The 12,432-nt window shown below is 32.7% G+C and overlaps 1 protein-coding gene across 2 annotated transcripts; it reads left to right on the top strand.

The window, feature by feature from the left end:
• The first annotated feature begins 2,350 nt into the window (after positions 1-2,350).
• Positions 2,351-10,692, top strand: LOC130821407 (uncharacterized). Of its 2 annotated transcripts, none has more exons than XM_057687161.1 (9): positions 2,351-2,612; positions 3,748-3,868; positions 3,948-4,015; positions 6,914-6,973; positions 7,052-7,210; positions 8,146-8,292; positions 9,589-9,803; positions 9,916-10,024; positions 10,112-10,692. In XM_057687161.1, exons 1-9 carry the CDS (start codon positions 2,490-2,492, stop codon positions 10,193-10,195), a joined length of 1,086 nt encoding a protein of 361 aa, XP_057543144.1. In that variant the 5' UTR covers positions 2,351-2,489; the 3' UTR covers positions 10,196-10,692. The 2 variants fall into 2 exon arrangements, with proteins under 2 accessions (XP_057543144.1, XP_057543143.1); XM_057687160.1 differs by having other exon boundaries at positions 2,357-2,612; positions 3,745-3,868.
• The last annotated feature ends 1,740 nt before the right edge of the window (positions 10,693-12,432 follow it).

Genomic DNA, 12,432 nt, shown 5'->3' with positions numbered 1-12,432 from the left:
AATTATTATATCGCATTATCTTAAAATATAATCAAATAAATTTTATTTGAATTATTTTATCGTATTATTTTATAGTATTAATATTAAATTTTTATAATTTTTAATTAAATATATTTAAAATATACTTAAATAATTAAAATTACGCATTAATTGCGGCAGTATACTTCTTGTTATAAAATGCTGAAATACATTGAGAACTTCCTGACAACGGTGGTGGTGAAGCCTCACGTCTCATTCTTGTGAGTTGTAACTTGTTACCTAAATTTATTAGCTTCACTAATTCATGTGGCATGATTTAATAGGAGAGATTTTGGTGTTTTATTTTATCCTTTTATATTTTATTTGTTTTCTTTGTTTTTTTACGGTGATCTACCGTGATTGACTAGAAACTTCTACTTTAATGAAGATAGTATAGTCGTTTTGTTGAACTTATTTTGTATCAATTGTTATTTTATTCTATTTCATTTATTTTGCATCATTTTTGTTTTTGGACAATAATTCACTACTTTTTAATCTTATCTATACATTTTAACAATTTTTTAATTTCATCCACACAACTCATTATCTCTCCTTATTTATTATCAATATCTGTTTTATTCTTAATAATTTATTATCAATATCTATTTTATTCTTAATAATTTCTCCATTCTTTTTTATGCAAATCTATCAAATAATTCACTACTCACTCTAACACTATGTACATGATCCTTCTCTTACTTAGTAACACGTAATTAGTTTCAAAATTTATTTAAACAAAATTATTAATTGTGAGGAATAATTGGCTTTATAAATCAAAAGTTATATATTATACTTAATTTTTATTCTTTAATATTTTCACCTTGTGAGCTTTCAATATATTATACTTAATCCCATAAATGGAAGTTATATATTCATAAAATTTGACTTGATTCATAATTTTACGATAGTGTTTCATTGAGATCTTTGGTGAACAATCTCTTGATAAACACTAAATCATCTTCTTTAATAAAAATTTTAAATGGAAAAAAAAGAACTATTTGATGAAGGTTATAAATCGTTATCTAATTTTAGATTTACTATACATCTTTACATGAAACTGTTATCATAAAAATATTTTCTACATGTAAAAGTGAATGGGTTAATCTTAAGGAAGATTCACTAGTAGAGTAAATTTAATTTGCTGCTATTTATTTGCTACTTAACTCTCAAACATAGCAAATAATGTAATTATTGCTACTATTTTGACGATTCACAGCAAAAAATATTTTTTGCTACTATTTTTAACATTAACAGAAAATAAAAAATCTTATTGTTGTTTTTCCATTGGACAATAGCAGAAAGTTATATCACAAGTCACCCACTTCATCCTTCTTTTTTCTTTCAGTTGAAAACCTTACACTGCTATTTACCCTTTTATTTACTTTGATTCTCTTCGCACATAATAATTTTTATTCGTTGTGGTTCTTTAACTAACAGCAAAAAGCTTTTGGTTATTTGTTGCCCTTCATTTGCGGCAATTCCAAATTGAACAGCAAATAAGCACATTTATATAGTAGTAAATGACATTAATTCTACTAGTGTATTTCAATTATATATGATATCTTTTTATACGTGAAAATGTATAAAGACAACATTTTTTTCTCATGTGTTGGCACAATATAGTTCAATTTCAAAGTGTTTCTAATTTTTCTCCTCTAAAGTTTGCCATAAAAATACTTATACTTTCAACATGAATTTGGGAAAAAATATTACATGAAAATAGAGGAACTATAGGCTTTCATGTTGAAATAATTAGCTAGCTTGTAATACAAGGATTAGACCAAGTAATTAGCTAGCTTGTAGCACAAGGATTATACCAAGGACCAAGAATGGTATCTCCTTTTACTATTATAAAGTAAAGTCTTTTAAACATAATATTAATGGTTATTTAACCCAAGTGTAAAAGCAGGTTTTACAGTGAGACCATCTCATACAAGAATTTGTGAAATATTATATCTCACTACTCTAATCCGATTATTCTAAAATAGACTATACATACCCTTATGGACTTTTCCATAAAAAAAAATATGGTCTTGGACGAGACGGCCTCATAATGAGACCATTAATTTGGGTCAGCCCAATTCGCGCGTGTAACAACCTGAGCATTTTTTTCATTTTCTGGGCATTTTTCGTTTTTGATTTTAAAATGTATCAATTTTGACCTTAAAGGTATCAATTTTTAAACTTGATAAATGTTCAAGAAATTAAAATGTTGTACACGCGCATAAAATGGGTTGACCCATAATTGGTATTAACTTGCGAAAAAGAATTTTTTTTGTTTGGAAATAGTTATGGACTTTAAGAATATAGACTTGGAGAAATTACATATAGTTTTTCCATATTCCACAAACATTTTCCAATTTTAGATTGTATAATAAACTTCCCTGAAAAATCATGATATTCCGAAAACTATAAAAAGTCCATAAGACAACCCAAAAAAATTGTGAGGAAAGTTTGGGTAATAATAACACATGGAAGCTCAACAACAGCAACAGCAAACACCTGCTCAGCGCCCTCCTGTAAGACCTGTCAATGGCAGCCCTATCTCCGGCACTTTTCCTTTGGCTTTCTTGTTCGTCGCTGTTTCCACTGCGGTATTTTCTTCTTTCAATCATCATTATCATTGTGGACTTTTGTCGATCATCTTCTCTGCATTTCATTTATTTCATAATGTTTTTCTTCTGTAGTTTTTTTGATTTCAATCTGTTCGATTAATGAAGATTTTTCTTTTGTATTCTTTTATTTTCTGTTCAATCTCTTGATTGAATGATGAAATCAGTGACTTTGTTGATTTATTTATCTTTGTTTTAAAATTTGATTGATTTACTATTGTGTTTGATGTTTCGACTTTTAGGGTTTCTTTGTTAATATACTTTGCTTCACAAATTTGTTTTGGGCTGTGTGTTTGCTTTTTAGAAACGCTATCGGGCTTAACATGTTTCTGGGTTTTGAAGTTTAATAATAATAGTAATGTGTTAATCTATTCAAATGATCAAAAATTATTAAATTCAATCAAATTAATATGAAAGTTAAGTTCGAAAAAACTAAGAATGTTAATATAAAATAATTTCTAAAAGGAATAAATATACAACTTTTTAACTTTTTTCATACAATAATATCTACTATTGATTAACTATCTCAACTTCAAAGAATATTTCCTCTAGCATTTTGGGTGACCTCACCTATCCCCCTAAAAAAATGTGGCACATCTTTGTGCGTGTGTCGACGATGATGATAAGTGGGTTATCGGATTGGGTTTGGGTCAACGATGATGGTGGAGTTGCCTAGATTTGGGTTGTGGTTGATGATGGCGAAGGGGGTGAGGGCCGCACAGGTGGTGGGGGAGGGGTGGGGGCTGCACACGAGTGGGGGAGGGGTGGGGGCCACGCATTTGTGCTGGGGAGGGGTGGGGCAATGGTGTTCAAGAGGGTGGATTTTCCTTTTGTTGGCAAGTCGACCTACAATTGTAGGTTATCAACAAGTTGATGCTAGAGGGAAATACCCCTTAAAGTTGGGATTGTTCATGATTAATCAATCAATAGTTGGTTAGTTGGTAATATGTAGGGAAAAAGTTAAAAACTTTGTATTATTCATGATATTTTTTCCAATTTTTTTATTGATGATAATTTGATGTTGAATATAGTTAATGAATATCATTTAGTTGTTGATGAGTATTTTCTTGATTGTTTACTATTCTAATTTGCATTATATGCTGTGAAAATCTAGCAGATCATGCTCTCGTCTGCATCGACGACAAAAATCAGCCTGACCATTTTGCATCAAGTGCCTGAAGGTCATGTAGGGGTTTACTGGAGAGGGGGTGCCCTTTTGAAAACAATTACCGATCCTGGTTTGATTTTGCATTTTCTGTATGTTTTATGCTTTTATGTTTTTTTGGCCAATATTAGGTTAATTTGAAGGGATTACAGGTTTTCACTGGAAGCTACCATTGATTACCCATTATGAACCAATTCAAGTGACACTTCAGACTGATCAGGTAGTTCTTAGGTCATTTAACTTGCTGAACTGATTAATTTGATCTTGTTTTCTTTTAAGGGGTATATGGTTTGACGGAAAACATTTTTGTTTGGAAAACAATTTTTGGTTTAAGAGCGCGTTAAAAAACAGGGTTCTACTGCTCATCACTTAGCACTAAAATTAGGAAGGCTTAATTTTGTGAATGTTGATGACGAAATGGGTTCGCATATGGAAGTGAAGGAAAGGGAAATGAGTTAGGATGGATATCATTAATAAGGTGTGACAGGATAAATTGATGAATGGATTTGGGCTCAAACGTGTCCATGTTTGACGAATGGATCAATAAAATAAAGAAGTGAAGCTTTATTGTTTTGGACGCGTGAAAGGGAAAAATATTCAGATAAAATTTTGGTTTATATGGCGTGAGGGTAAGATGGACTTAATTAGGGAAGATTATTTGTGCACAAGTACTAAAGTAGGTTTTTTATTGTATTAGAGTAGGAGTTGTTAGTTCTAAGTAGGCATTAGTTTTAAGTAGGCATTTTGACTACTTATAGTAGGTATTTTATGGTATTAAAGTAAGAATTTTTTTGTTTCTTCATTTTGCATGATAATAAGTACGCATTTTAACTACTTATAGTCGGTGTTTTATTGTGTGAAAGTAGAATTTTTAAGTTCCTTCATGTAGCAAGATAACAAGTAGGCATTTAAACTACTTATAGTAGGTGTTTTATAGTATTATAGTAGGAATATACGTAGACATTTTAACTACTTATAGTAGGTGTTCAATAGTATTAATGTATGGGTTTTCAATTTCTTGATTTTGCAAGATAATAAGTAGGCATTTTTATTACTAATAGGTGTTCAAAAGTAGATGCTTTAGGGTATAAAAGTAAGTACTGTAAGATAACTAAGTAGGTGATATAAGATACAAAGTTGCATTGTATTATATCATATGAATCATAAAAATACTAATCTGATGGACAAAATACCTACTCTGACTCATTTTACCTATTTATATTGATGAAAATTCTATCATAAACCATCATAATACCTACTTGTACATGCGAAGTATCTATTGTGAACCATTGTAATACCATCTTCTACTGGTAAAAACACTTACTATGACTTATTAAAATTCCTACTTCTGTTTATAAAAATGCCTGCAAGTATTATTACAATAACTACTTGTATATGTAAAAATACCTACTATGAGCCATAAAAAGATAAATTGAAGGTAAAATTCATTGAAGAGAGAAAAATAGAAGAATTTTGATTTTATAATCAAAAGTAGCGTTGTTTGCTCTACTCCATTGAAGAGGGAAAAATATAGTTTTTTGACTGATTTTGAGAAGTAAACTTATTAAAGCATTAATCCTTCCTTTTTATTCCTTATATATGATTTGATTAGTTTTTATGTGAATTTGATGTATTGTTGTGCGCAATTTTTGTATGAATTATGTTTTAATGACAATACCTTTCAATGAGAGGTGTTTTACGAATTTGTTATGCGTGAGGAAGGAAACCATTTTCTTAAAAATATCGTGTATCATTTAGTTTTCATTTTTCCAAATTTCTTTTTAACTATCATTGGGCCGCTTGTGAAAGCTATCTCTTTGAGATACGATCTCTCACAAGACCGCCTGTAATTTCTGTTGGTCAAAAAAGATAGAATTGGATTTCCTATCTTTAGGGAGAAAGGCTGAGGGGACTGTTAAGTACTTGGGTGAGGGATTATGCGTGTTCTTTAGCTGATTTATGGAGGAAATATAATTTCAGAGGGGTTATTTTATGGTGGATTGATAAATAAAATAGGAATTCAGAAGCCTTAACCCACAAAATAACAAAAGCCTTAACCCAAAAGATTGGGATCGGCTATATGAACCAATATATTAGTTCCAAATTCCAATGGGCATCCACATGGATTTCTCTTTTCTATGCATTCTGATTTTCTACCATCTCAATTTGTAAGTATAGGTCATTCTTATCCTTTTCCACTTCTGCTCTCTAACTCATCTTCGGGTTTCCTCGCCCTTTTAAATCTCGCAAGCTCGAACTTTCCATCAAGATAAATATAAATGAAATAATTAATGTGGGTTTAAACCAATTCAATTTGGCAAATTATACTCAAAAATGGCATGTGACTTAGCTCTAGTCGGTAAGTCGATTGATTCAATTGTAGAAGCTTCTAGAACAAATTGTTAGATGTTTCATACGTCTAAGATGAAGTTTAGTTAAAGATGCTATTTTTACTCTCAACTTTCCTTAAGAATATCCCGCTGATGGACGATGCCTTGTTAAGGCTTAATGATGGATCAATTGATGAGCCTTCTTTCCATCGACTTTGAATTCCTTCATTCTTGAACCACTCTTGAACCTATTGACATTGAGTTGGACTTTTGTAATTTAAATTAAATAATTTATAGACTCTTCAATTTTTTTTACTCTAACAATAATTTTTGCTAGGAATTTAAAATGCAAACACGAATAAAATACAGGGTCCAAAAAATAAAACTAAAGTTAAAGTCAAAGCATAAAAGTAAAACTACTGGAAAAAATGATATTTATTTATCATCTTTGATGGAATCTTCGATGCTCATCAATGGTAGTTCACATCATTTTTATTTTCCAATAGAAAATGCAAGTGATAATTTTTTTTCTATGTTTGGTTTGTCGGAAAACTCTCAAGGAAAATAAAGGTTGCCTGGGATGGAAGATTGAGGGAAATTCGTTTCCTTCTGTTTTTGAGGAGTGATGAAAACTCTTTTCCTCAAAAGTTTCCATATTCCCTTGTCAAAGCAAACAATTATGGAAAAACAATTTTTGTTTATTGTCATCCAAATCCCTACAACATAGTCAAGTCGAATCTTTGATGCCAAAAGGTACTTAATATAAAAATTTGATTGTATTTGTGTAGGTTAGAGATATTCCATGTGGAACTAAAGGTGGTGTTATGATCAACTTCACTAGGATAGAGGTATGCTGGCTTTTCATTTCTCAAGTTGAGATATATTGCTTTAGCATGTAGATAAATTAGTTTGAATTTTTTGTTCAGGTTGTAAATAGGTTGAAGAAGGACTATGTGTATGACACTCTTTTGAACTATGGGGTGCACTATGATAAGACATGGATATATGACAAAATTCATCATGAGATCAATCAGTTCTGCAGCTCCCATTCTCTTCAACAAGTTTATATTGATATGTTTGATCAGGTGAGCAACCAAATTACTAGAATGATGCTTCCGGAATTTGATTGGTAAAAAACTGCCAGTTAGCCAACATGTTTCTGAATTTTAGATTTAGCTGCACTAACCATATTTCTGATTTAAAAGGCTGGCTCTCTGTTTCTGTTCCCTTAACGACGAGAACAAATATACATTAAGGATATTTACAATGTTAGGCTCTTTGAATATACAATGATATAGTGACTTCTTTATGGAATCATCCAATACTAGAAGAAAAGATTCATATTTGGAGAATAGCAACAATATCTATGCCCTTCATTACATCCAAGAGGAGTGCATGACCTGAAATCTATATCTTGTTATTGCCCACAATGATTATGTTTTGCCATTTTTTTATGTTGGTATTTTCCCAAATGGTTCCAAGCTTACAACTTCCTGCCAGCCAGACCATTTTCTTCATAATATGCAAGGAAAATGCTTTATAAGCAAAATGGGTAGATAATCTTACTAGGATAAAACAAAATATGAAGCTTAGAATATAAATGGGTGAAAAGTACCAAATGAAAAATAGTCATGATCCGTTTCTAAATGATTAGAGGGGGTTTAGTAGCACAAATTAGTAGGAGGAAGGCCACATTTGATGGAACACTGAGAAAAGTCAGAAAATTTATGACACAGGTTCAGTTTCATATGTCTTCTTATCCCTGGACTCTAAAATCTACAAAGGACTTCTTAATTGGGGTTTACAACTGGGTTCCTGAGTGCCACTGTTTTCTTTTATCACGTACTTAATTTGTGAACTTAAAATGTGCAAAGTTTAGAAACATTACTTGTTTCTTGTTATGTTTATTCCTGTTCTTATGGTGTCTCTGTGTTGATAACAGTTATAAGTCTCCTTTATTCTTGCCCCTCTCTTCCAGAGTCACCGTTTTTTTACGTCGTGCTGTTGTATCTTTATGTAGATTGATGAAAGAATGAAAGATGCTCTCCAGGGTGACTGCACTCGTTACGCTCCAGGAGTTGAGATCATCAGTGTTCGTGTCACAAAACCTACCATCCCAGAGAGTATAAGACAAAATTATGAACAGATGGAGGAAGAAAGGACAAAGGTACAATAGCAGATGTATCTGTTTATCACTTCTTTGAATGGATGGATTTAGGAAGAAAGGAAGGGGGAGGAGAAGAAAGGGCCCATTTCTCATGTTTTGATAACATTATGGTAAAGGGAGAGAATATTTCTGAAATTTAAGTGCTATAGCTAATAATGGACAAACTCTCAATTTTATGCAAGTGAAGTAGCAATGATGCTTAGCATTTATCAAACACCATTATAAGGACCAAACAAGACCTGAAAGACACAAATGTAAAGAATAAATGTAAAACTTTTTCGTCGTTATCACTATTTTGGAACATGCACAATATCTGCTGATGGAGGCAACTCAAGATAAATAACCAGCTTGGTCTAGCTCCATCTAAATCTTATAACTGGCATCACAGTGACCGTAAAAACCGTTTCATGACCATTGGCATGAATGTGACGGGAACCGTATTTTAATACTAGAAGGATGAATGTTGAAAATTTTGTTACTCAGAAGTGTATGTGTTGTGTTAGAAATGCATGGGAATGAAGGATCCAACGGTCAATGAGACATATAAAAGCTATGATTTTCTGACTACTTAGACTGTCCCTGTTTAATGTCATGTTGGATGATCTTACAGTCTGACATGTGATTCCTTGGGTAAGTAGGAATGTAGGGATAACAAGCTGATGATGTATTGAAGTATTGATTTCTTAATTCGAAGACGTCATAGTATCTTTTTTCTTCCAAGCTTCCCAAACTTTTTATTTTCCCTCCCTCCTAGTTTATTGTTACTCATACAATTAAATTGGCTCTTCCCTTTCCAGTCCTTCTATCCTTTACTCTCCCATTGCACAGATATTTTGTCGTTAACTCTCATTTCATCCCGTCACCTTTCAGCTCCCCTGCTAACTTCCTACCCAAACAAAGTTAGGGCTGTTTCCGTCTTGTAGTTTTGTTTGTTGGGTAGTAACTTGTGTTCAGTTTCATCTATAAATTTGTTCATCAGTTAGAGTGTATGGGAACTTTTTTTCTTTTTGGTGAAGGTGAAGCGAGTCAACATTTGTGCTAGTACACTCACACTTCAGTATCTAGCATGCTGATGTGATAGAATCATGCCAAGTTTGACATTTTATTCTTCCTCTCAGCACCCCCACCTTAAGAAAAAATAGTTTTCGGTGAATTTTATTTATTTCTAGTGAAATTTCACTTTTCTGCTCAGGTGCATCATGGATCTCTTGATTTATTTCCTATTTTTTCTTGGCTGCTTTATTCAAGAGTTTACACATATGTCAATTTTTCTACATCTGTATTTTCCTTGCTTAGGCTTTAATAGCTATTGAGAAACAAAAGGTTGCCGAGAAGGAGGCAGAGACACAGAAGAAGATTGCTATATCTGAGGCAGAAAAGAATTCAAATGTGAGCAAGATCATTATGGAGCAAAAGCTGATGGAAAAGGAGAGTGCTAGAGCACAGCAACAAATTGATAATGAGATGAACTTTGCTCGGGAAAAAAGTCATGCTGATGCCTACCATTATCGGTAAATCTCTACTCCCAGTATCCGGTATCCCTTGGGCTTGGAGCATATCCCCTCTCCTGCAGCCCTAGATGACGTATATGAATCTTATTAATATTGATGTCTAATATTCCAGATTAATAAGAGAAGCTGAAGCCAACATTTTGAAGCTTACACCACAGTATCTTGAACTCCGATTCATAGAAGCTATATCAAATAATACCAAAATATATTTTGGAGATAAGGTAAGTCTAACCATGCAATCTAATAATAGTGCTTCCCTTGCCTTCATCAGTTATGAAATAATTTCTGTTTTTTTTTTCACTTTGCAGATTCCGAATATGGTTTTTGACCAGAAATTGTTGGGGAACTTTCTAGAACAAGTGGCCAAAATGAAAAGCAATGCGTCTTTGTAAGATATGGAATAAATAAGTGCAGTCAAGGTCACTTGGGTAATAACAAAGTTTTTCGAAGAATTGGGTCATCGGATTGGCTTTACAGAAAAAAAAGATCATCTGGTTTTTGGAGTGCTTTGCTTGAAAAATGGATTGTTTGATTGTTCCTTTGTTCTTTTTGCCGGAATACTTCAGGTTTCAAGAGTGGTTTTTCAATTTCAAATGAATGATATTACAATAGAAGGAAGGAAAAAACAAGGTTTATCTCCTCTTTTCTCAAATTTTTAACCTTCTGTAAAGTACCTAAGAGAAGTTGGAGTGGTATTTCTACTTACAAGGCTGTCATTTTCCTTTTGTTTGATGCTGTAAATTAATGAATGGTTGTGAGAACATATGCTCATGTTTTCTTATCCTTTGTCTCTTCCTTAGTTTTTGCTGATGAATTGAATACATGTAAGAAATTTCAAAGATTAGATACTATTTTGATGTTGAAGGCGACAATCAAGCATTTGATATAATGGTACAATTTCTACTTCGCATGCCAAACGTCTCGAGTTTAATTCTCTGAGCACCCCACTGCAGCCGAACTACCCTTTTTCAGGTGTTTCTCATTTTGAACTAAACTACCATACATTGGTCGCACTGACCGCAAAGTCATCCATAATTTCCGTGAAACTGTTTTGCGACGGTGAGCGCGGCCACATTTTGGCACTATGATCATACGAGGTTGTGGCCTTGTGGGTGTTTCCAGTTCTCCAGGATTCCATGATTCTGTACTTTTATATACTTTCAAAGAATCTAAAAGTTAGCCAGAAGTTACTGTCAAATTAGTTTAATTTGTTCTTCCTTGGAGCCTGGATTCTTTCTGATTCATTGATAAATTTGTCAGCAATTTGTATACAGCTTATTCTCTGTACTGTTCTTAGTTTTGTTACTTGATGTTTGATCGTTTTGTATAAATTCCAGATTTTTTGGGTCATTCTTTGCATTTTTCTGCCTTGAAAATTATAGTCACAGAGCATAAGTACTACGTTCGTCATACTAGATTCCATTAAAATTAAATAAACCGCCAAACTTCTCATTTACCTTTAACTTATCCAAATAAACTTTTAACTTTAACTTAACCTAACTCACATTTCCATCACTTTCTCATCTTCATTTCTCCAATTTAAAACGTTTAACAATGGTTTATGTTTCGGTTAAGAAACAACAAAGTGCGAGGCACTTGGAATACTTGAAGTGAAAGCGTTATCGAGATTAGCAATCAACGAATGGAAGTGACCTGTATTCCTGCAACACAACACGTTAGCCTTGCCCGGGGTGATCTCTCGGAAAACCCCTCCGACGCTCAAGTTAGATCAGTGATGAGATCAATAAATGCATAATATCAACCGGAATGCAAGATAAATTAATGGAAGAGTGAGAGAATTGTATTCAAGTTTTTGTGGAGAGTAATAATTTGGGCAAAGTTTTCAGTTATAGAATATGATCTGAGATGGTGTTGGTGTATTTTATTTATAAGAATTGTAGGAAGTTATTCTGGAGAAGGGAGAACATCATGGATATTAGGGAGAGTATTAGTAAATGATGGGCAGTTATTTTAGGATTATGGAAATTATATGCTTGGCAACCAAGCAAGGTGGTTAAGAAGTTCAAAAAAAACCCCCGACAGTCAAGGTCAACAAAAAAGTCAAAGGGTATGATATTAATAAATAAATAAATGTTATCATAATTCAAAACCCATCAATCTTTTTTCTCATTTTCTCTCATACAAATCCAAACCCTAATTTGTTTGCAACTTCTCCATGTCTCCTCCAAACGAAAAACAAAAGGTTAAGTATATTATCCAAATACACAAGCTAAGACCAGTAATTATGAATTGGTGGTTCCATCTTCCATCTTCCATCTTCCAATTAAAGCCTTAATAAAGGGCATCTAAAGATTTACTCCTATTAGCATTGGGAATACATTAACATTAAGATGGGCTCAGTCTCCCATACACAGAGAACGAAGCATCACAATCGACAATTAAATTGAAACTTCAATTTTCTACACCAAATTACCCACTATTTATACTATGCACTATTGGATAACCCTGTTTCACTCATCTTTACTTTACTTCAAAACTAAAACCCAAGGAAGTAACAATTGTGTGGAAGATGAATCCATGTGCTATTTTCAAGATGATTGGCGATGCAATTCGGTGGTTTGTGGGTGTAATTTGGAATATGTTGTTTTCAAATTGTCCAGAACCAGCT

Source organism: Amaranthus tricolor, chromosome 8, assembly GCF_026212465.1.
Source record: "Amaranthus tricolor cultivar Red isolate AtriRed21 chromosome 8, ASM2621246v1, whole genome shotgun sequence".
NCBI lineage: Eukaryota > Viridiplantae > Streptophyta > Magnoliopsida > Caryophyllales > Amaranthaceae > Amaranthus > Amaranthus tricolor.
Note: the sequence above shows the minus strand (reverse complement) of the source record. Positions and strands in the feature narration are given on the sequence as shown.